This window comes from Aedes aegypti, chromosome 1 (genome assembly GCF_002204515.2).
Source record: "Aedes aegypti strain LVP_AGWG chromosome 1, AaegL5.0 Primary Assembly, whole genome shotgun sequence".
NCBI classification, from domain to species: Eukaryota; Metazoa; Arthropoda; class Insecta; order Diptera; family Culicidae; genus Aedes; species Aedes aegypti.
Genome location: NC_035107.1, coordinates 127751273 through 127769840, shown reverse-complemented (window position 1 = coordinate 127769840; position 18568 = coordinate 127751273). Strand labels below are relative to the sequence as shown.

Genomic DNA, 18568 nt, shown 5'->3' with positions numbered 1-18568 from the left:
CCCACAAATCCCAGAATCTTTATTGGTCTTTTGAAAAAAAAATCCAAGTACATCTATCACAATGCAAGAATTGTAACGGAAATTCTATAATTACAATCGGAATCCAGAACTCCTACACTCTTAAAAATAATGAAAATTACTCTAGACGTAATTCTGGTTATGACTGAATGACACATGATGTAAATGATAAACCGACACAAAAACGTGTCCTTGAAGATGTATTGAACAAAAAATGTAATTTTACATGTTGAACGACACGAAAACGATGCAACTGTGACTGATAATTCCAGAATCAGACACTAACGTATTTGAAATTGGACACTTATTTACGTCATTCGGCTCGCTTCTTTTATGTGCATCCCAAAAGACGTAAATCACATTATTTTTCGGTACTGTGTACATAGCTCCCGGAGTTCTAAAGAAAATCTCAAACGTTCCTTTGTCAGATCTCCATTTTATATTCAAAACTCTCACCGTAGTCTTATTATTTTAACGGAAATTACAAAATAATTATTGTCCCAACATTTCTCAAAAAAATACCATATTTCTATGTAAACTCCTGTACTCTCACCGGAAATCCAGAAATCTCAGAAAAGCTTTTGAAATTTAAACTCACAGCGTGTTTTTTCACATTTTTTTTTCTCAAATGTTAGTTATTTCACTTAACTTCTCGAATTCAAAGCATGAGTAGCATTCTCTGAAGCTAATTACCAGTAGCTCGTAGTAAATTTTACTCTCATACATACCAAATACTTAATACTCTCATACATACCAAATCGCTGTTTGAATGGTTCAGTAAAGTAAAATTACATAAACTTATTTCACTCGTGTCCCACACCCAGACAACCAAAATGTTCATATAGCAGAATTATCTTTTGCAGTATACGTTATAACATGTGTAAATTTTCACGTATAAGATGTCGCGAAAAGGATTTACGTACAAAAGTGGAGGCAATATACGTGCATAGTCTATATGATGAAAAATGGCATTCAATGCGAGAGCATAAATTATCTTGTGAACTTATTTGTAATCTTATGCGATTTAATTTATGATAACAAATGTTGATTTGATGACTGCTATGGATTGGTTCGACTTACTCTGTACGAGTATACGGGGCGAAACCGAAATGTACAAACGAACTCTGGAAGTAGCATTTTATGCGAGAAAATTCATCAATCGGACAATTTCATCGACCGTGTAGTACGGATGTGATTAAATTTGTATGAATAAACGAGTCATTACGTAAACTATTATGCGACTTCTGGTTGTCTGGGCATTTACTACAGAAAATATAGTGAACTCAACTTTACTAACTATGGATATGAACCAGCCAGAAAACTTAAAATCTTCTTATTGATAAGTAGACGAATTTAATACCTACTATACTATTTAATTCCATTAGAGTTTGTATCCTTTGACAGATACGCGTATTTCGACCTCAACTGTACACGACACTGACGACGGCCTTACAGTTGAGGTCGAAATACGCGTATCTGTCAAAGGATACAAACTCTGGAATTAAGTGGTATAGTACTAAACCCGTTTTTTCCATTTTTTTATAGGCATTTCACTAAACAGCTCGAAGATTTATTATCATTCTTATTAATGATAATAATAATACTAACTACTTTACTACGTTTCATTTATATCGTTCATTGTCAGCAAAACTTTAGTAAAGATTGATGACCTGTTAATTCTCCCGCAATTAGAGGCAGCCAATGTCGGTAAAATACAAGTTTAATCAGATCGCTTTATCAAAACGTAAGATAACGACAACGGCTGCATTTGCTGACGGTTCCACTTCCTTCTTTTCATTCCGCTGCATTGTCACCAGCGCTCAGCTGTTGGAATGGACCACCAGTTGAATGTCGCTAGTCGATTCAACATTCTACGCGTCAGCTTTTAAAGCAATCCTCTTAATCGCAAATGATTGATTCTGTCGTGTTACGAATGGTCCCGTTAATAGCAAACAACACAGCTTGTCAACATAATTAATCTTCTACCTCCGCCATATGATCTAGCTGTTCTATATTCTACACGATAGTTCACTTCCTGATTGCACATTCAAGTCACGTAATGCAATCAGATTCTGCTCACACATCCGAGTACTTAAAGCCATGGGCGTAGCTAGGATCTGTATCAGGGGGTGTCTAACGACCCTAGCATTCACGAGTTTCATGCAAAATGATCATTATATATTGCTACTTGGAGATATTCATAGTGAAACTCCTGGTCTAATCCTAACAAAACTCATTGGGGAAGTGGTGGTAATATGAACAGAGGTGGTAAAATGAACACCGTGCCTTTTACCGAGAAACAAACAAATGTCGATGTATTTTTATCACGCACGGACGTTTTAGAGCATAAATCTGAGTGTTCGAGTTGATACGTAGGTCAATTGAAGTGAAAATATCCACGAAAACTAAGATTTTAGAAAACCACGTTTGAAAATTAGAACTGACGTAACTTTTAACTCGGAAGACTTGAGGGTTTTCAGTGATGTGAATATCGTTACGATATGATGTCAAATCTGATACCTTTAGAATTTTTTTACCCACATAGTGCAGGTTTGAACTATAATGCCATAAATGCATGAAACAAAATACCCAATTCTCTGTATGATTTCTGGGAAAAGTTCAATTTTAAGGTAGATTACAAGTATTATCATGACTCAATTTTATATAAATGTGAATGCTGAAAACAATCATTAACGGTTTCAAACAATTTATTAACTTGAGACAAACAAGACGATTTTTTTTGACCGCCTGGGGGGCAACACTCTCTCCTGCTCTTCTGGTTACGCCCATGCTTCAAGCCGGCCTGTGAGTTCTATCTGATGAGCAGCGACATTTCCTTTCGGCTCCAGCCCGGTGATGCTTCATTGAACTACCCATGTTTGCACAGTACCCAATGCTAATCAGTAATTTTAATATTCACCTCCCACATGCGATTTCCCTCTTTCTCTCCACAGAAACTCGATCCACGGAACGAAAAAGATGCCATTGTGATCTGAACCTCAGTCTAGAACGGAAGTGACGCTAGCGACATCAGCGACGACGACGATCAAGGACAATCAATCAACCGGTTTGGCAATCTTTAGACATCGGTCCAATCAATAGCTGCAGAATAGTGTAGTGAAATATGATAAATATTCAACACCTTTGTTGGACATGCTGTGCGTACGTAGTGCTGGTTAGCATCGTGATGACGTCGAACCTGGCCAGTGCCTATCGAGTCGGGGTGGGACGAGCCGACTGCACTGGACCACCGGTGGAGATAACGTTTGTGAGTATAATGACTCTTTTTTGTAACGGCGGAGATTGTCATTCCGATAATGTCACCATTCAATGCATTCTAGAAGGTCCTTGATATTTTATTTCTTTGTCGCAATTGTGTGTTATGAAAAAATCATAAAATTTAGATAGGGTTTTGTTTTACTTCGTCGTAAGCGCTACTATTCGTCGTATCAAGCTTTAAATGTTCCACTACGGCGGATATTCAAACTTACCTGCAACATAGATTCATTATCCAAGTGTAATTTTGTGAAAACTGTTATGGTTTGTACACTTGTACACCATAAATGCAATAAAACTACTGTATTTCGGTAAATAACTTCAGTTCAATTATCCACTTTGCACTTTTTCACCGAAATCGCATGGACGAACACGATTTGAGAGAAATGTTTAGCGATCGACTGAGCCACACCACTTTCCAACACAAGTTTCTTCCCGCCCCCGTGGGTGACTTATTTCGCCGGGCACTTATTTTCACTATGGAAAATCTTCGTACTTCTTCACTGAAGGATTTCATTCCAATCACACGCCGTAAAACTTCAATAAATCATCAAATTTTACGAAATTTCCTCAACCGCCGCGTATAATTGAGAATGTAAACAAAGTTCAATCCGTCGTACTGAAAAAAAAAGCTTGTACGCAATGTGTGCGCGACGCTCGACGTAAAAATACGGTTCCTTTGATTGTGTTGTTTTCGCTGTACTGTGAGCAAATGCCATAACTGTACGGTCAAAAGGAATTGTGTTCATATGTTTGGGCTGAATTTTGATGACGAACAATTAATTTTAAAGGAAATTAGTATATTCCATCATGCTCAAGGAATGGAGGGAGATGCCCGTAGATCTATATATTCTAGTAAAACATTTTATTATAGCGTTGATATGTTGTGTTGGGGCCCAGATAGCCGTAGCGGTAAACGCGCAGCTATTCAGCAAGACCAAGCTGAGGGTCGTGGGTTCGAATCCCACCGGTCGAGGATCTTTTCGGGTTGGAAATTTTCTCGACTTCCCAGGGCATAGAGTATCTTCGTACCTGCCACACGATATACGCATGCAAAAATGGTCATTGGCACAGTAAGCTCTCAGTTAATAACTGTGGAAGTGCTCATAAGAACACTAAGCTGAGAAGCAGGCTCTGTCCCAGTGGGGACGTAATGCCAGAAAGAAGAAGATGTTGTGTTTTAACCACTCAATACACACAGTGAGCCGTAAGTTGTGAGACGAATCTGGAAACTGATTGTGACAGAGTTGAAAACGATACGACGGTTTGAGAATACGGTAAGATGCATTTTCTTTGCATTATTTCCAAAAAGAGGTCAAGATTTTTCAAAATGTTATTGTACAATCCTAAAGCCGTTTTGAGAAAGAATTGTTTGGGATCGGTTTGTATCAGCATAACTCACTGCAATACTGGGAAAATTGCAGTTCTCATTGATCAATGCTTAATACGATGGATACTAGCACATCCCCCTATCTTAACGAAGTGTTATCCAAATTGATGAATTATTATATTTGTGGAAGCCTGCGTTTTTAAACTTCATTATCTTTGATTTCACAACAAAAATAGAATACCGGTAATTCGGTAAACATGCTCACTGTGGTGTTGATAGACATCCGGACATCTGTTCGAAAACAGGATTTGATCCTGGTGTTATCCTGAAAGTTTGTGGGAAAAGAATTAATTTGCGAAAAAATACCCGCACGCTATGTCTGAACCAGACGATTATAAAAATCGAATGTACATCGGATTTTTTCTCGCTAGAGTTTAGTATTTGGGTTATATTTTCATAATCGGGAAGTTTTAAAATATTCCATCGGTGAAATTTTGATTTTTTCCATTTTTTAGCCATTTTTCATACTAAATCCCATGAAAATCAAGTTTTCGACGCATTTCCGTCCATACAAAATGTATAGAAAAAATTTCACCGATAGCATATTTTGAAACCTTCCGATTATGAAAAAGACCAAATACTGATCTCTAGCGAGAAAAAGTCCGATGTATATTCGATCGTCTGGTTCAGACATAGCGTGACCCGTTCTAGTGAGACTTGAACTCACTACTCCGTGTACACAAGGGCAACGCCTTAACAAACACAGACTGTGCCTAATTACAAGTTTCCGAAAGTATGCCTGTTATATGCCAGTAAAGGGCAAACATTCATTAATGTGTGCTTTAAATCCCCGAAAGTGAATTCATAATTCAAATTGGTACCAATTGGTACGGTACCAATTGCGTGCATTCATAATGAATGATTCATTATTTCCATATATGTATATATTGCTTTTTTATGAATTTGGCAGACTTATTCGTATTTATGAAGTCCAAATTGAGTTGTCAAGTTATTTTCAATACTTAAGGTTTTTGATGTCATATAATTTGGCCAAAGTAGGGCGAATGGGTTATTAGGGCGTAGTTCGTCAGGCTGTTTTGCATAACGAAATTCCACTTAATTTATTTTGACCTAATGACCCTGCACCACAATTATCACATTGACAAATGATAAATTTCATCCCATAACGAGGTACCCCGATTTTTTGTTTTGGATTATTTGCACAAAAAACACATCGGTTTATACATAAGTATATGAGGCAGCGTCGTACTCGTTTTCCTGCATTCAGTTGTTCGACATTTTCAGTACCAGAAATTGCGGTAAAACTATTGCTATAAAATATAATGTGTCTTCAAAGAACTTCCTTGATATAAAAAGGCACTATTTTTAGCTTAGGCACTAGTTTGATGGAATGAAAAAAAAAATGGTCGAAGAAAAAAATAAGAGATTTCGTGACTTCGACAAAGTTATAGAGAATGTAATTATAAACAAGTATGCCGATGACACTAGGTTTACCAGCATCAAAACCATCATGTTGATGCTGTGTACTAAATGCAAAATTTTTCCACTAGTTTTGTACATAATACAATAGCGCGACTACTGTTAACCAGAAAATTTTAAATGATAAGAAAGTTTTTAGGCCTGAAAGGTTAAAGTCTCTATTTTTTGTCAAAAAATTGCAGTTGCAAATATGATTACCTCAACGCAATAGTGGAAAGTTAGAACATAAAGCCGCCATAAAACTGCACACTAATTCAGGCTTTAGATGTTCGGTGTTTTTTTTTTCACTAGGCTCGAATTTTAAATCATAAAAACTGTAATGGTCTAGTACTGGGAGGGAAAAAATGATACAAAATTTGTGGACGTCAAGGTGATCCGAGATTCTGCTGTCACGAACTATCACTGTGAGCCGGGATCTTAAGCAATGGACAAACATGGCAAAAGCGCGTAATTGGTAGAAACATATTTTTGCATTTCGTCAAAGGTGACAAAAATCGAATGAAAATCAATTAATGCTTATTCAAATGTAATGTCACGAGAGCACCTTTCATTCTGATTGAATATAAGGTATTTAAATACGCATCTTTCTACTTTTCCTAAAAACAATGGTAATTAAATGCATAGAAAATTTTGGGCCTATTCCCATGTTTGTTCGGAAAAATCGAAAGTATACGACAAAAGAAAACTAGCGATTTTCATCAAGTCTGCCTTGATTAAAGCTGGAGTTATGTAGCAGTTTCAAAAGGTTTTGTTTCATATTCCGTGTGTAGTATCTGTGCCTCTCTCCCAGGTCTAGTATATTTCAAATTACTACACACTTAGAACAAATCGCGGTAGCTGTGAAGTAAATCACCGAACCTGAACTGTTAACAACAAATATACAGATTTTCCTGTAAAATGTTCGACAGAATCCGTTAAATCGCCGTGTTTCACCGAAAAAATATCCGTGAAACTAAAAAAAAAATACTGTAACCTCGTGAAATAGGGTGCAAAACTACTTGGGCACTTTCATGATTCACTTTGGCATGGTAGGTTTTTTCTCGGTCAAAGGAGCATGTCAATACGACGCATATTGTGACCAAATATAAGCCGCTTTCAAAAAACTCCAGTGCCGAAGTGAATCAAAAATGCCAAGAAAAAGATCCGGCTTCCTACTAACGAACAGATCGGTAACAGCGTTGATTTCATCCAATTTCTGTGAAATCATTTGACAGCAACTCTGGCAGGTATGGGTTCCTTTTGTTTCAGTTTTTGCATACCACTAGCAAAACATGAAAGATGGCTTAGTGGTAGCAAACCTGCTACCTGATCAGTAGCTCGGGAGTTCGATTCTCAATCGGATCATTTTCGTGTTGTCTTTTATAATTTTATTCAATAATTTAACAAATTGTGCATTTGTGCATTGAGGTAATTTTTGGCACGGTAAAGTGCAAAAAGAAGCTGTTAGCAACCTCTTTGGGCGGCGCTAAAAAAAGTGACACATTATGCATTAAGGGTAAAAAATGACCCATGGCTTTAAAACGCACCCAAAAATCTGTTTTTGTACCGATTTTTGTTCTTTTAGCCTATAATGGAACTCAGGACATTTTTTTTAGTGAATTTCTTTATTAGAGAAACTTTCAGCCCTTGGCTGGTTCGTCTTTTTTTTTTTTAGTATTATTTATGATTTATCAAGAGGAGTATTCCGGAACCGATTCCGCTAGGGTGTGATATGGACATTTTTAGACCATAATTTAGCTCCATCATGCGACAGCTAAAAACTTATGATTTTTTATCGAGATCTAAATAGACACCATGTCAAAAATCAAACACAAAACTCTTCTTGATTCTGGCGCTACTTTCCAACTGGGACAGACCCTGGTTCTCAGTTTAGTGTTCTTATAAGAACTTCAATAGTTATTTACTGAGAGCTTCCTTTGCTGATTGACTATTTTTGCATGTGTATATCGTGTGGATGGTCGATGGTACTCTATGTTCTGTTAAGTCGAGAACATTTCCAATCCAAAAAGATCTTCGACGATACGATACCTCGACACGTTTACCGTAACGGCTAGTTAGGCATCACAAACATACAATTATTATATGCGAATACCATTTTCGTTGCGGTCAAATTAAAACAAAAAAATATGGGGAATCAGCAAGCTATAATTCATGTTTTTACCTATATGTAAGAAGACATTTTATCGCTGACGAATTATAGCTTCTAATAGAATTCTAAATTTTGATACCAGTTGAAATAGGGCTCCAAGAGCTCCTTCAGGAAAATCACCTTCAAAAATACCAGACATTTCCAGAGATTTTCCTTCGAATTCTTTCGAATATTTCTCCAGTGATTTTACCATAAGCTCCTCCAAAATAAACTCTACTGGGTTTACGGTAATACAGCGATTTCTTCAGGAATTCCACTAGCGGTTTTGCCAGACATTCCTCCAGGAAGAACTTTTGTTCGCTACCAGATTTTCTAGACCTGTTCCTATAGGGCCCCAGAAATACCATCAATAATTTGTTCAGGAATTGTGCTAGAAGTTATTCCATGGATTCATCCAAGGATAATTCCAGGAATTTTTGCAGGGATATTTCTACAGGGATTCCTTTAGCAATTTTTGGAGGAGTTTCTGCCTGAATGCCTACGGTGATTCCTCTATAGATTCCGTCAGTAAAATATTTATTTTGATTTATCAGAAATTTCTCCAAATTTCCTCAGGAAACTATTCCAGGAATTTTGTGCTGAGATTTCTTCAAGGACTCCTTCAAAGGTTCTCTTAAAAAAATCCAAGCAATTTCTCCTGACATTCCTCGAAAAATTCTTCAAAAACTCATAAAAAAATTGCTCCAGGAAAACCTGTACAGAGATTTTTGCAGATATGTCTTCAAGGCTTTGCCCAGGTTACATTACGACAGTTTCTTCAAGGATTACTTCAGATATTTCTCCAGAATCCCTGTAGAGATTCCTCTATGAATTATTAGAGAGAATTTCTTCTAGGGATTGCTCCAGGAGTTCTACCAGGAATTCTTTCGGTGGTTCCACCAGAAATTCATCTAATGAAACATAACATTACTTCATGAATTCCAATAGAAATTTCTCAAGAGTTTCCTTCATGAATGCTCAAGGATTTTCCAGGTAATTCCCTTGTATTGTCTTTGAAATTTCTTCAGGGATTTGTTCTGCATCTAAATTCCTCCAGGGATTTCATCAATAAGGATACGAATTCTTCCTGGGTTTCTTCCTACAATTTTTTTAAGACTCCTTCAGAAACTCCTTTCTTGAAGAAGCTTTATCAGAAATCCCTGGATGAGTTTCTAGAGCAACCCCTGGAGGAGAAAAAAATATCTAAAGTAATCCCTAGAGGAGTCCTTGGTTAAATTCCAGGAAGAATCCCTGGAGAAATACTTGCAGGAGCTTATGAAGGGTCTCTCGAAGAATCCTTGGAACATCAAATATGCTCTTCAGCTACGAGCCATTTTTTCAAGTTTTTATTTCATTACACAGACTTCGTAGACGAAAAGCATATTTCATTGAAATATACTCACTCTCAAAAATAATGAAAATCACTGCGGACGTAATGCACATTATTACTGAATGACACATGATGTAAGTGATGAAATAACGAAAAATGTGTTGCGAAAGATGTATTGAACAAAGAATGCAATTTTTCATGATGAAGGACATGAAAACGATGCCACTATGGTTGACATTTCCCGAATCAGACACCATCGTATTTAACAAGTGACACAAATCCATGTCATTTGGCTCGCTTCTTTTATATGCATCCAAAAGACGTAAAATCACATGATTTTTTTCGGAGCATGCTGTTGATTCTCTACCACCTCATCCCTGGAACAATGTTTAGAGGATATCTTGCACCCTTAAAAATAATGAAATTTACTGTGGATGTAATTCACGTTATGACTGAATGACACATTATGTAAGTGATGGAACGACACAAAAACGTGTTCTTGAAGATGTATTGAATGAAAAATGTAATTTTACATTCTAAAGGACACGAGAACGATGGCAAGACATTTTCCAAAAAGGGTTTATGAGATTTGACTGGAAGAATTTTTGTAGAGATTTTCCTAATGTAATCCCTGGAAAAAAAATTAGGATATTTTTTGATAAAATTCCTGAATGAATTCATGGGAGAATCTCTGGTGATTTTTTTGAGGAATATCAGATGAAATCGCTTGAAAAATCTCTGGAGAAATTTCGAAGTATTCCTGAAAGAATTCCTGAAACAGATCATGGAGAAATCCTTAGATAAATTCCGGGACGAATCACAATCAAGATTTCACTGGAGAAATCTAAGAAAGAATGACTAGATACATTTCTGCAGGAACTCCTTGCGAAATCATTAAAGGAATCACTGTAAATATTATCTTGCCGGAATCCTTCAAGAAACATCGAGTCTTTGTACGAATTGCTATAGGTATTCGTGGAGCCGTATCAGAATCAATCTAAAATGTCTTATGGCGAAATGCTGTAGGGATTACAGTTGAGATTTCCTTGGAGGAATTTCTTGTTTAATCACTGAAGAAATCTCTAAAAGAGTCTCTGGAGATATTTCGAGAAGTAATTTTGGAGGAATCTCTGGAGGTTTTCCTGAAGGAACTCCTAGAGCCCCATTTGAAGTGGTCCCAAAATCGCGATTGCTACCAAAAGTTGTAATTCGTCAGCGAGAAAATGTAGTTTTACTTATAAAACAAACATGAATTATGAAAATCATGACTTTTGAGCTGTCGCATGATGGAACTATATGCTGGTCTGAAGATATCCACATCACACTCCACCGGTACCGGATATAGAAAACATCGACCGAATCCGGCCAAATCAAATTGAATCTGAACAAAAAAAAAGCAAAATTTGAACCATCATTCCTAAACTGCGTATGAATTTCTGAATATGATATGCGTCAGTTGCCAAAGGGCGAATCATGCGTGTCATGTGTAGAAGATTGCAAAAAATGTTTGGATATTTTTCTTGATACTTGCAAAAATTGAAGGTTTCTTCTAATACTTCCAAAACTCAACCAATAATATTCTCACATAAATTAAAAGCTCTTTATTTGAAACCTTCAAGTAGACAATATTACGATGAGAGGGGTTTCAATAAATTTGTCAGATGAAGCTAAGTACCGAGGGCTCATGTTAGATAGAAAACAAACTATCAAAAATCACATTGAGGACATTCAAGCAATGTAACAAATATGTTAAATGTCTTCATCCACTTATTGATAGAAAATCAAAACTTCGTATGAAGAACAAGCTTTTTATATTTAAACAAATTTTCAGGCCAGCCATGCTGCATGCTGTAGCAATATGGACTTGCTTTTGTAAAACTAGGAAGAAAGCTCTACTTGTTCAAAATAAAATTTTAAAAATGATGTTGAAACCTTTCCTCTGGTATAGTACTAATAAGTTACAAAGAATATTCAAAATTATTAATAATTTTAGACAAAAATCTTTGCAATCTTCAATTGCCATAATAAATGCGTTATATATTTAGGTTAAGTCAATTAAAAGCGTTTTTTTTTCTCTTATAAACAGATGAAATCAACTTACCCGTAAAAATTCAATGTAATTGGTCATTTTTGATCCTTAATGCATAATGTGTAACTTTTTCTTTATGCATTAGGAAGGGTAAGTGTGTAGGCTTAAATTTACAGTTACAGTGATGCTTTTCGGTACATAGTTAAAAGTAATATAAATCAAGTACCAACTTTCAATTTCGGATGAAATTGATCATTTTATTCTTATTAAAACCTTCCATGTTAAAATAAAATGTTTAAAAAGACTTTTAAAAAAGTGATTCAGAGTAAACTCTGAATATCACAAGAAGATGCCACTTATCTATGAGCAATAGTTTTAAAGTTTTGATATTATAACGTAAAATCGATGATATAAAACACTGGGGAGTTGTGTCAAGAAATTTAAATTTCAAAACTTTCTCAATGTATTTTTATCTTTTGGGGCAATTTGCCTAATGTTGAACGGGTAAAAACCTCGCCTATTGTTGAACAGTCCGTGTATTCCTTATGGCGTGTTCAACAATTAGCGAGCATTTTTTCGTTCAACAATTGGCGAATTATCCTAATCAGGGCCGTCCATTTTCAATTCATTGAAAGCATTTCCAGTCCCCAACTGACTGACTCAAGCTTCCCTTGCGATTGAAACTCTACTGTTTCGTTTCAATCCGACAAACATTTCCTTTCATCGCAGCAAGCGTAGTCTTTCATTTCTTTCGTTTTGCCTGTGCGTCGCTCGTCATACATCAGAGCCTCACCATATCTCACCATATAGAGGAGCAGATTAATTCAAGAGAACGACGTGGTGGCCCGCATACTTCTCTATCTTAATTTATTACCTAACAAGTTATATACATTACTTTTGCAAAAAATAGATAAAATCCAATTTGAAACATTTCGATAGATTTCAATGAAATCAAATGAAACGAAGTTCTTACTCTTTCATTTAACCTTCCTTGTTCGCTGCTTTCAACCAGGTAACGAAACGAATGAGTGGTGAAAGAAGAACGAAGCGACGCAGTTGTTCGTCACCATCGAGACGACGCAACCAAACCTTCATGTTTCACAAAATGCTTTCGAAAATGCACAGCTCTGATCCTAATAGCACAAATCTCAAATTGAAATTTCCCAAATAACTAGAAACAAGGAAATAATCTACTTAACACTTACAATAACAGGATTTTGATAGTTTTTATTTTAAAATATTTCGTCGCATTTTGAAAATGTCAGGAATTTAAGGTAAGAATATTCTGGTTTCGGAAAGCAAAGAAAACTTTTGAAATCCATACAATTTTTATAATGGTTAAATTTTTCAAAAAAAAAAAAAATCTTATTAAATTCATGAGATAGCTTCTAAAATACGTTCGTCACCTAAAAGAGATAATCGGGACTAATATTTGGCTTCTAAGCGAAGCTGACGCATTCTTCAACATCCTAGAAACCAGATCTACCATGGTCACTCTTTGAGATTTCTGAGGAGTAACGAAAAATGATTCGCTGAATAACTTAAATAGAATTGCGAATTTCTCTTAACATTATGGATGAAATCAGTGAAAATTGGATGTTGTTAAAATATTTTATAAAAAAAAATCATTGCGAGTTGGAACTTACGACATTAGTTTAAAACTAAACTAGTAAAGTGAAAGACATTGAAGGTATTAAGCAGAATTCTTAAGTAGTAAGCGACTTGATTATATTTGAGAAGTTATCTACTGATAGAGTTTGACTTTTCAAAAGACAAATTAAAAAAAAACTGAAGAAACAATTGGGTTTATCGTTTAACAATTGTACAGAACAGTCAAATGAATTTTAAGTTTATATGAGTATCTGAAAATGTATGGGCACCGTACCATCATTCTCAAAAATACGGGACAAATCGATTATTTGTCTTCAAAACGACAGGACCGCTCGTCAAGGTTTTAAAAATTGTACTGTCGCGGTCAATACGCTACGTATGGACAGTCTGCTCATATTCCGAACAGTCGACCTTTTATTAACGATTTTTCAAGAGAACAACTCAGATTTTTTCACAGGATAAATTGTTTACAACTAGCTACGGTGTTTGTCTACAAAAACCAACAGTACGAACACTGAGGTTGCAACCAAAACAAAAAGAAGGATTTTTTTTACACTATCAAAATGCTCAGCAAAGTTGCTTGGTTTATTGATAGCAAATTTTTGTGCAAGACAGTCACGCTTAAATATAATGTTTTTATGGAGTACACCCGATTCTGTTCTTGCACGGGGGATGCGTACCATGCAAAAAAAGTTTTCAGTTCAAAATTTCAAAAACCGTGCAAAAAAAGTAACACCATTTCTCGACGTTTCATGCAAAAATAAGGCTTTGGCGAAAAAAAATGTATGGAAACTTTTTTTGCACGGCCGTGTAAAAAAAATCCGTGCAAAAACAGAATCGGGTGTATGACCAAAAATGTGAAAAACTGCAATTTTTTGATCTTTTTGTGCCACGAAACTACGAATAATTGAGATTACCGCCACGACATATTAACAAAAGTTATGTTTTGTGTGAAGAACTTTCCAATTTTTTTAAAATCAAGTTTTCTATATATAAGTGTTTAAAAATATCACTTCTTACCATTGAAATCGTTACGGTTTGGAATATGAGTTCGGAATTTAAGGCAAAACGGTATATCGGTTCACGTGGTTTTAAAAAGCATTATAAACTCTGCTGAGATTATCAGCAGAAGTCTTTAGAAACAATGCTTATCCCAGTTGATCCCTTTTTTAGAACTTCTGAGTATACATTTTTGCATGTTTTTTTTTCAGTCAAATAACATAACAAATTTTGCTATGAGTTAGCCAGGAGTATCGCTATGAACTACTAAACATTATCAAATGTTTTACTCGTTAAAACATATTTTACTAGTTCAAACATATATATGAAATTGTTACCCTTTGTTTTGCTTCTTCTTACTTTCAGATGGGCTATGCACAACTATCCCAGAGGGGCTATGGAATTCACCTAAGACAGTATTCTCGAGCATTTATCTTCGAAGAAAGTGGCAAACGAGCAGTATTCGTCAGCGTAGACGCAGGGATGATGGGTCACGCAGTGAAACGTGACGTCATAGCAGTACTTCAGAAAAAGTACGGGGAACTCTACACCATGGAAAACGTGGTCATCAGTGGGTCCCATACTCACGGTACTCCTGGAGGATTTCTGATGTACTTGTTGTACGACATGACATCGTTGGGATTCGTATCGGAAACGTTCAATGCGTTGGTTAGAGGAATAGCTCAGAGTATAATTAGGGCTCACAACAGCATGATCGATGCTAAGATTTACGTGTCGGAAATCGACGTGGAAGATGCGAACATCAACAGGAGCCCCAGCGCTTACGAGAATAACCCGGAAGAAGAGAAAGCGCAATACAAAGATAACGTTGACAAACGACTGGTGCAAATGAGAATGGTCAACAAGAATAACGTGGTGTTTGGAGCCATCAATTGGTTTGCCGTGCATCCTACATCGATGAACAACACAAACCGTTACGTATCGACTGATAATGTAGGCTACGCATCCGTTCTGCTTGAGCAGGAGCGAAATAAAAATAGTTTAATAGGGAAAGGCGAGTTCGTGGGAGTATTTGCCTCAACAAATTTGGGAGATGTGTCCCCGAACATCATGGGGCCAAAATGTGAGAAAACTGGACTTCCCTGTGATGTACTGACATCATCTTGTCCTTCCGGCGCAGGAGCTTGTTTCGCATCTGGCCCTGGAAAGGATATGTACGAGAGCACCAAAATAATTGCAACTCGTCTGTACGACGCAGCATCGGTGAGTTATTAATTTCACGAGACCGGTATTATCAGAAAAAAAAATCTCCATCGAATTTGTGCCTACTAGTCGATTTCTATAGCTTAACTGCATTTCTGGGGAATCCTTAAAAAAACAAACTTTAAACAAAACGGACCCAACGTATTTTTTAATTTTTCACCGATATGCAGTTGATGTATAACAATCATCTGGCGAGCACAGATTTGATGGAGATTTTTTCTGATATTGACGATCTGGGGAGCACCATGTTTTAATTATTAGTTGATCAAAATCTTATTCAATTAATTTTTAGCTTCTATTAAGAAAATCCAATGGACGAGAGGTAACTGGACCGATTGGATTCGTGCACCAATTTGTCGATATGACAAAAGCTGAGGCCGTGTACTTCAATCCCAAAACGCGCGAGTTTCAACAAGTTCGAGGATGTTATCCAGCGATGGGCTACAGTTTTGCAGCTGGAACGACTGATGGTCCGGGAGCATTCGATTTCCAGCAGGGAACGATAACAGATAATGCTCTTTGGAATGCTGTTCGTGATTTCATTGCAGAACCCACAGCTGACGACAAAGAGTGTCAAGCTCCAAAGCCAATCCTTTTGGCCACAGGAAGGGCCACGTTCCCATACGATTGGCAACCGAAGATTGTACCGACTCAAATTCTACTGATTGGTGACTTTGCTATAGCAGCTGTACCTGGGGAGTTCACCACGATGTCAGGCAGAAGAATGAGGAACGAGCTTTCTAGGGCATCCGTTGCAGCAGGTGGCAAGGAACTGCAAGTCGTTATAGCGGGATTGTCTAACATGTACTCCAGTTACATCGCAACTCCAGAAGAATATGAAATTCAAAGATATGAAGGTGCTTCCACCCTTTTTGGGCCACATACCCTAACTATCTATATCCAACAATACAAGAAAATGATTGGTTCGATTTACAAAAACGAAACCTTGGACGACGGACCGAGTCCTCCGTATCAAGACGATAAACAGATCTCTCTGATGACTGGAGTTATCTTCGACGGTCACCCTATTGGGCGTGAGTTTGGATCGGTCAAGGTTCAACCTTTGAATACGTATGAACGAGGAGACACTGTGTACACAACCTTCATAAGTGGAAATCCCAGGAATAATTTGATGCACGATAAAACCTACTTCACCGTTGAGCAAAAGCAGATCGATGGAAACTGGACAGTAATTGCCACAGACGCCAACTGGGAAACAAAGTATATTCTTTTCATATGCGTTTATCTAGTAACTCTTTTCTATTATTTATTTCAGGTTCAAGTGGGAACGCCAATCAACAATCCTCGGTTTCAGCGATATTGAGTTCTCGTGGGAAATCGGACCCAACGTAAAGTTGGGAACATACCGGATCAGGCATTTTGGATATTACCGGTACATACTTGGAGGTGTGTACCCATACACAGGTTCGACAAAAACATTCATTGTGGAGTGATTGAAATGTTGCCAACATTTAAAGTAAGAAGCAGTTTAAATATGTGATAAGTGAGAGAATGAACCCTGATAAATAATGATCAAACGTTGAGCAATGATGAGGTTGTAGGATAGTAAAGAGACTGCGAAATGAAGTTCAAGGCGCTGGTTATCCAGATTTTTGCCAGGATTTCCTGGTAGCTACAAATTGGAACCAAAAAACCTAGTCAATAACGATACCTGTAGGTCACAAATAATATGAATAATTTGAAAACATGATTTTAACAATGGTATACATTTAATATAGAAATGAAAGAAAGCATTGGTTTAGGAGGATCTTTTCGTAATGGAAAGCTTCTTCACTTCCAAGGGTGTAGATGAATTCGAGCATGCCACATGATATTCAAATGCAAAAAATAAGTTCATTGGCAAAGAAAGCTCTCAGGTAATAACCTATCATTTACACGGAATCTAAATTCAACTTAATTTTGGGTTGTTTCAACGCAATTCCGTAGTTGAGCCCAATTACATAATTTTGGCTAAATTTCCAAGGTCCCCACTAGTTAATTTGTCTTTAATTCCATTAGAAAAATATACTCTATTTTGAGTTGATTTAACGCAAAATTGAGTTCTTTCAACCCAGGATTCTTCGAAAAATTCTTCTGGGATTCTTCCGAATATCTTTGAAGAAATCATCAGGAAATCCATCCGTGTTTCTCCCATAAATTCCTTTGAGATTCTTTCGGACAGCTCTCTGAGATACTTCTAGAAATCCTCCTGAGATTCTTCGATGATTCTCCCAGAGGTTCTTCCTGGAATCCTCAATAATTGTTTCGTAAATTTAACTGGGATTGTGCCAAAAATCTGTCTGAAATTCTTCCGGAAATCCACATGGAATATTTTACAGGACATCCATCTGAAATTTATCAGGTAACACTTCTGTAGTTCTTTTACAAATCTATCAAAAATGCCATTTGGATTATTCCGAAAATGCTTCTAGAATCCCTCTTGCAATTTTTGATATAGTCTTCCAAGAATTCCTGTGGGATTGGGACTTTTCCGAAAATTCCACTGAGATTTTTTTCATTAATCCTTCTGATATGATTACAGTGATCTCTTTGATCGCTCTCTTCCGAAAATGTCTCTGGAAATTCCTCTTGGATTATCCCTGATATCTCGCTTGGGTTATTATGTAAACTTTTTCGGGATTCTTCTGGTTAATTTCCCTGGAATTCTGGTGAAATGTTTCTATGATTGCTATCCAGAGGGATGCAAACCATAAACAAAATCAAGGATTGTTTTGGATATATTTCAAAGATTCTTTCAGAAATATTTCGGAGACTTTTAGAAAAATCCTTAGGGATTTCTTCCAGAAATCCCTCCAAAATTATTATACTAGTATGTCTGATATTAATCCAAAAAACTTTCAGCAATTCTTCCGTGAATCTCCCTGGGTTTTTTCGGGTTGCCCTCTTCAATTTTTCCAGTAAAATCTCCTGGATTATTTCAATTTATCTGAGATTTAATAAAATAATCCCATTGTTCAATGTCAGACCCTTCAATTCAAATTCGTGCGATTCTTTCGGAAATTTTTTTGAATTTTTTTTTTCTTAAATCCTTATGGAATTCTTTCAGAATTCCCTATGGAATACTTTCGGAAATCCACTTAAAATTATTCCAGATGTCTCTCG

At 36.6% G+C, this 18568-nt stretch overlaps 1 protein-coding gene across 4 annotated transcripts in view; it reads left to right on the top strand.

Moving 5' to 3' along the window:
* Nucleotides 1-17156, top strand: part of LOC5568678 (neutral ceramidase) — an 81969-nt gene extending 64813 nt beyond the window's left edge. For 3 of the 4 annotated variants that reach the window (XM_021847362.1, XM_021847356.1, XM_021847368.1), the window contains exons 2-5: nt 2973-3286; nt 14588-15445; nt 15738-16666; nt 16722-16964. In XM_021847362.1, the coding sequence (XP_021703054.1) occupies nt 3143-3286; nt 14588-15445; nt 15738-16666; nt 16722-16899 (2109 nt within the window). In that variant the 5' untranslated portion in view covers nt 2973-3142 and the 3' untranslated portion in view covers nt 16900-16964. Of the gene's footprint in view, nt 1-2972; nt 3287-14587; nt 15446-15737; nt 16667-16721 lie in introns of all 4 variants that reach the window. The other variant, XM_001658043.2, reaches the window with a different exon arrangement.
* The last annotated feature ends 1412 nt before the right edge of the window (nt 17157-18568 follow it).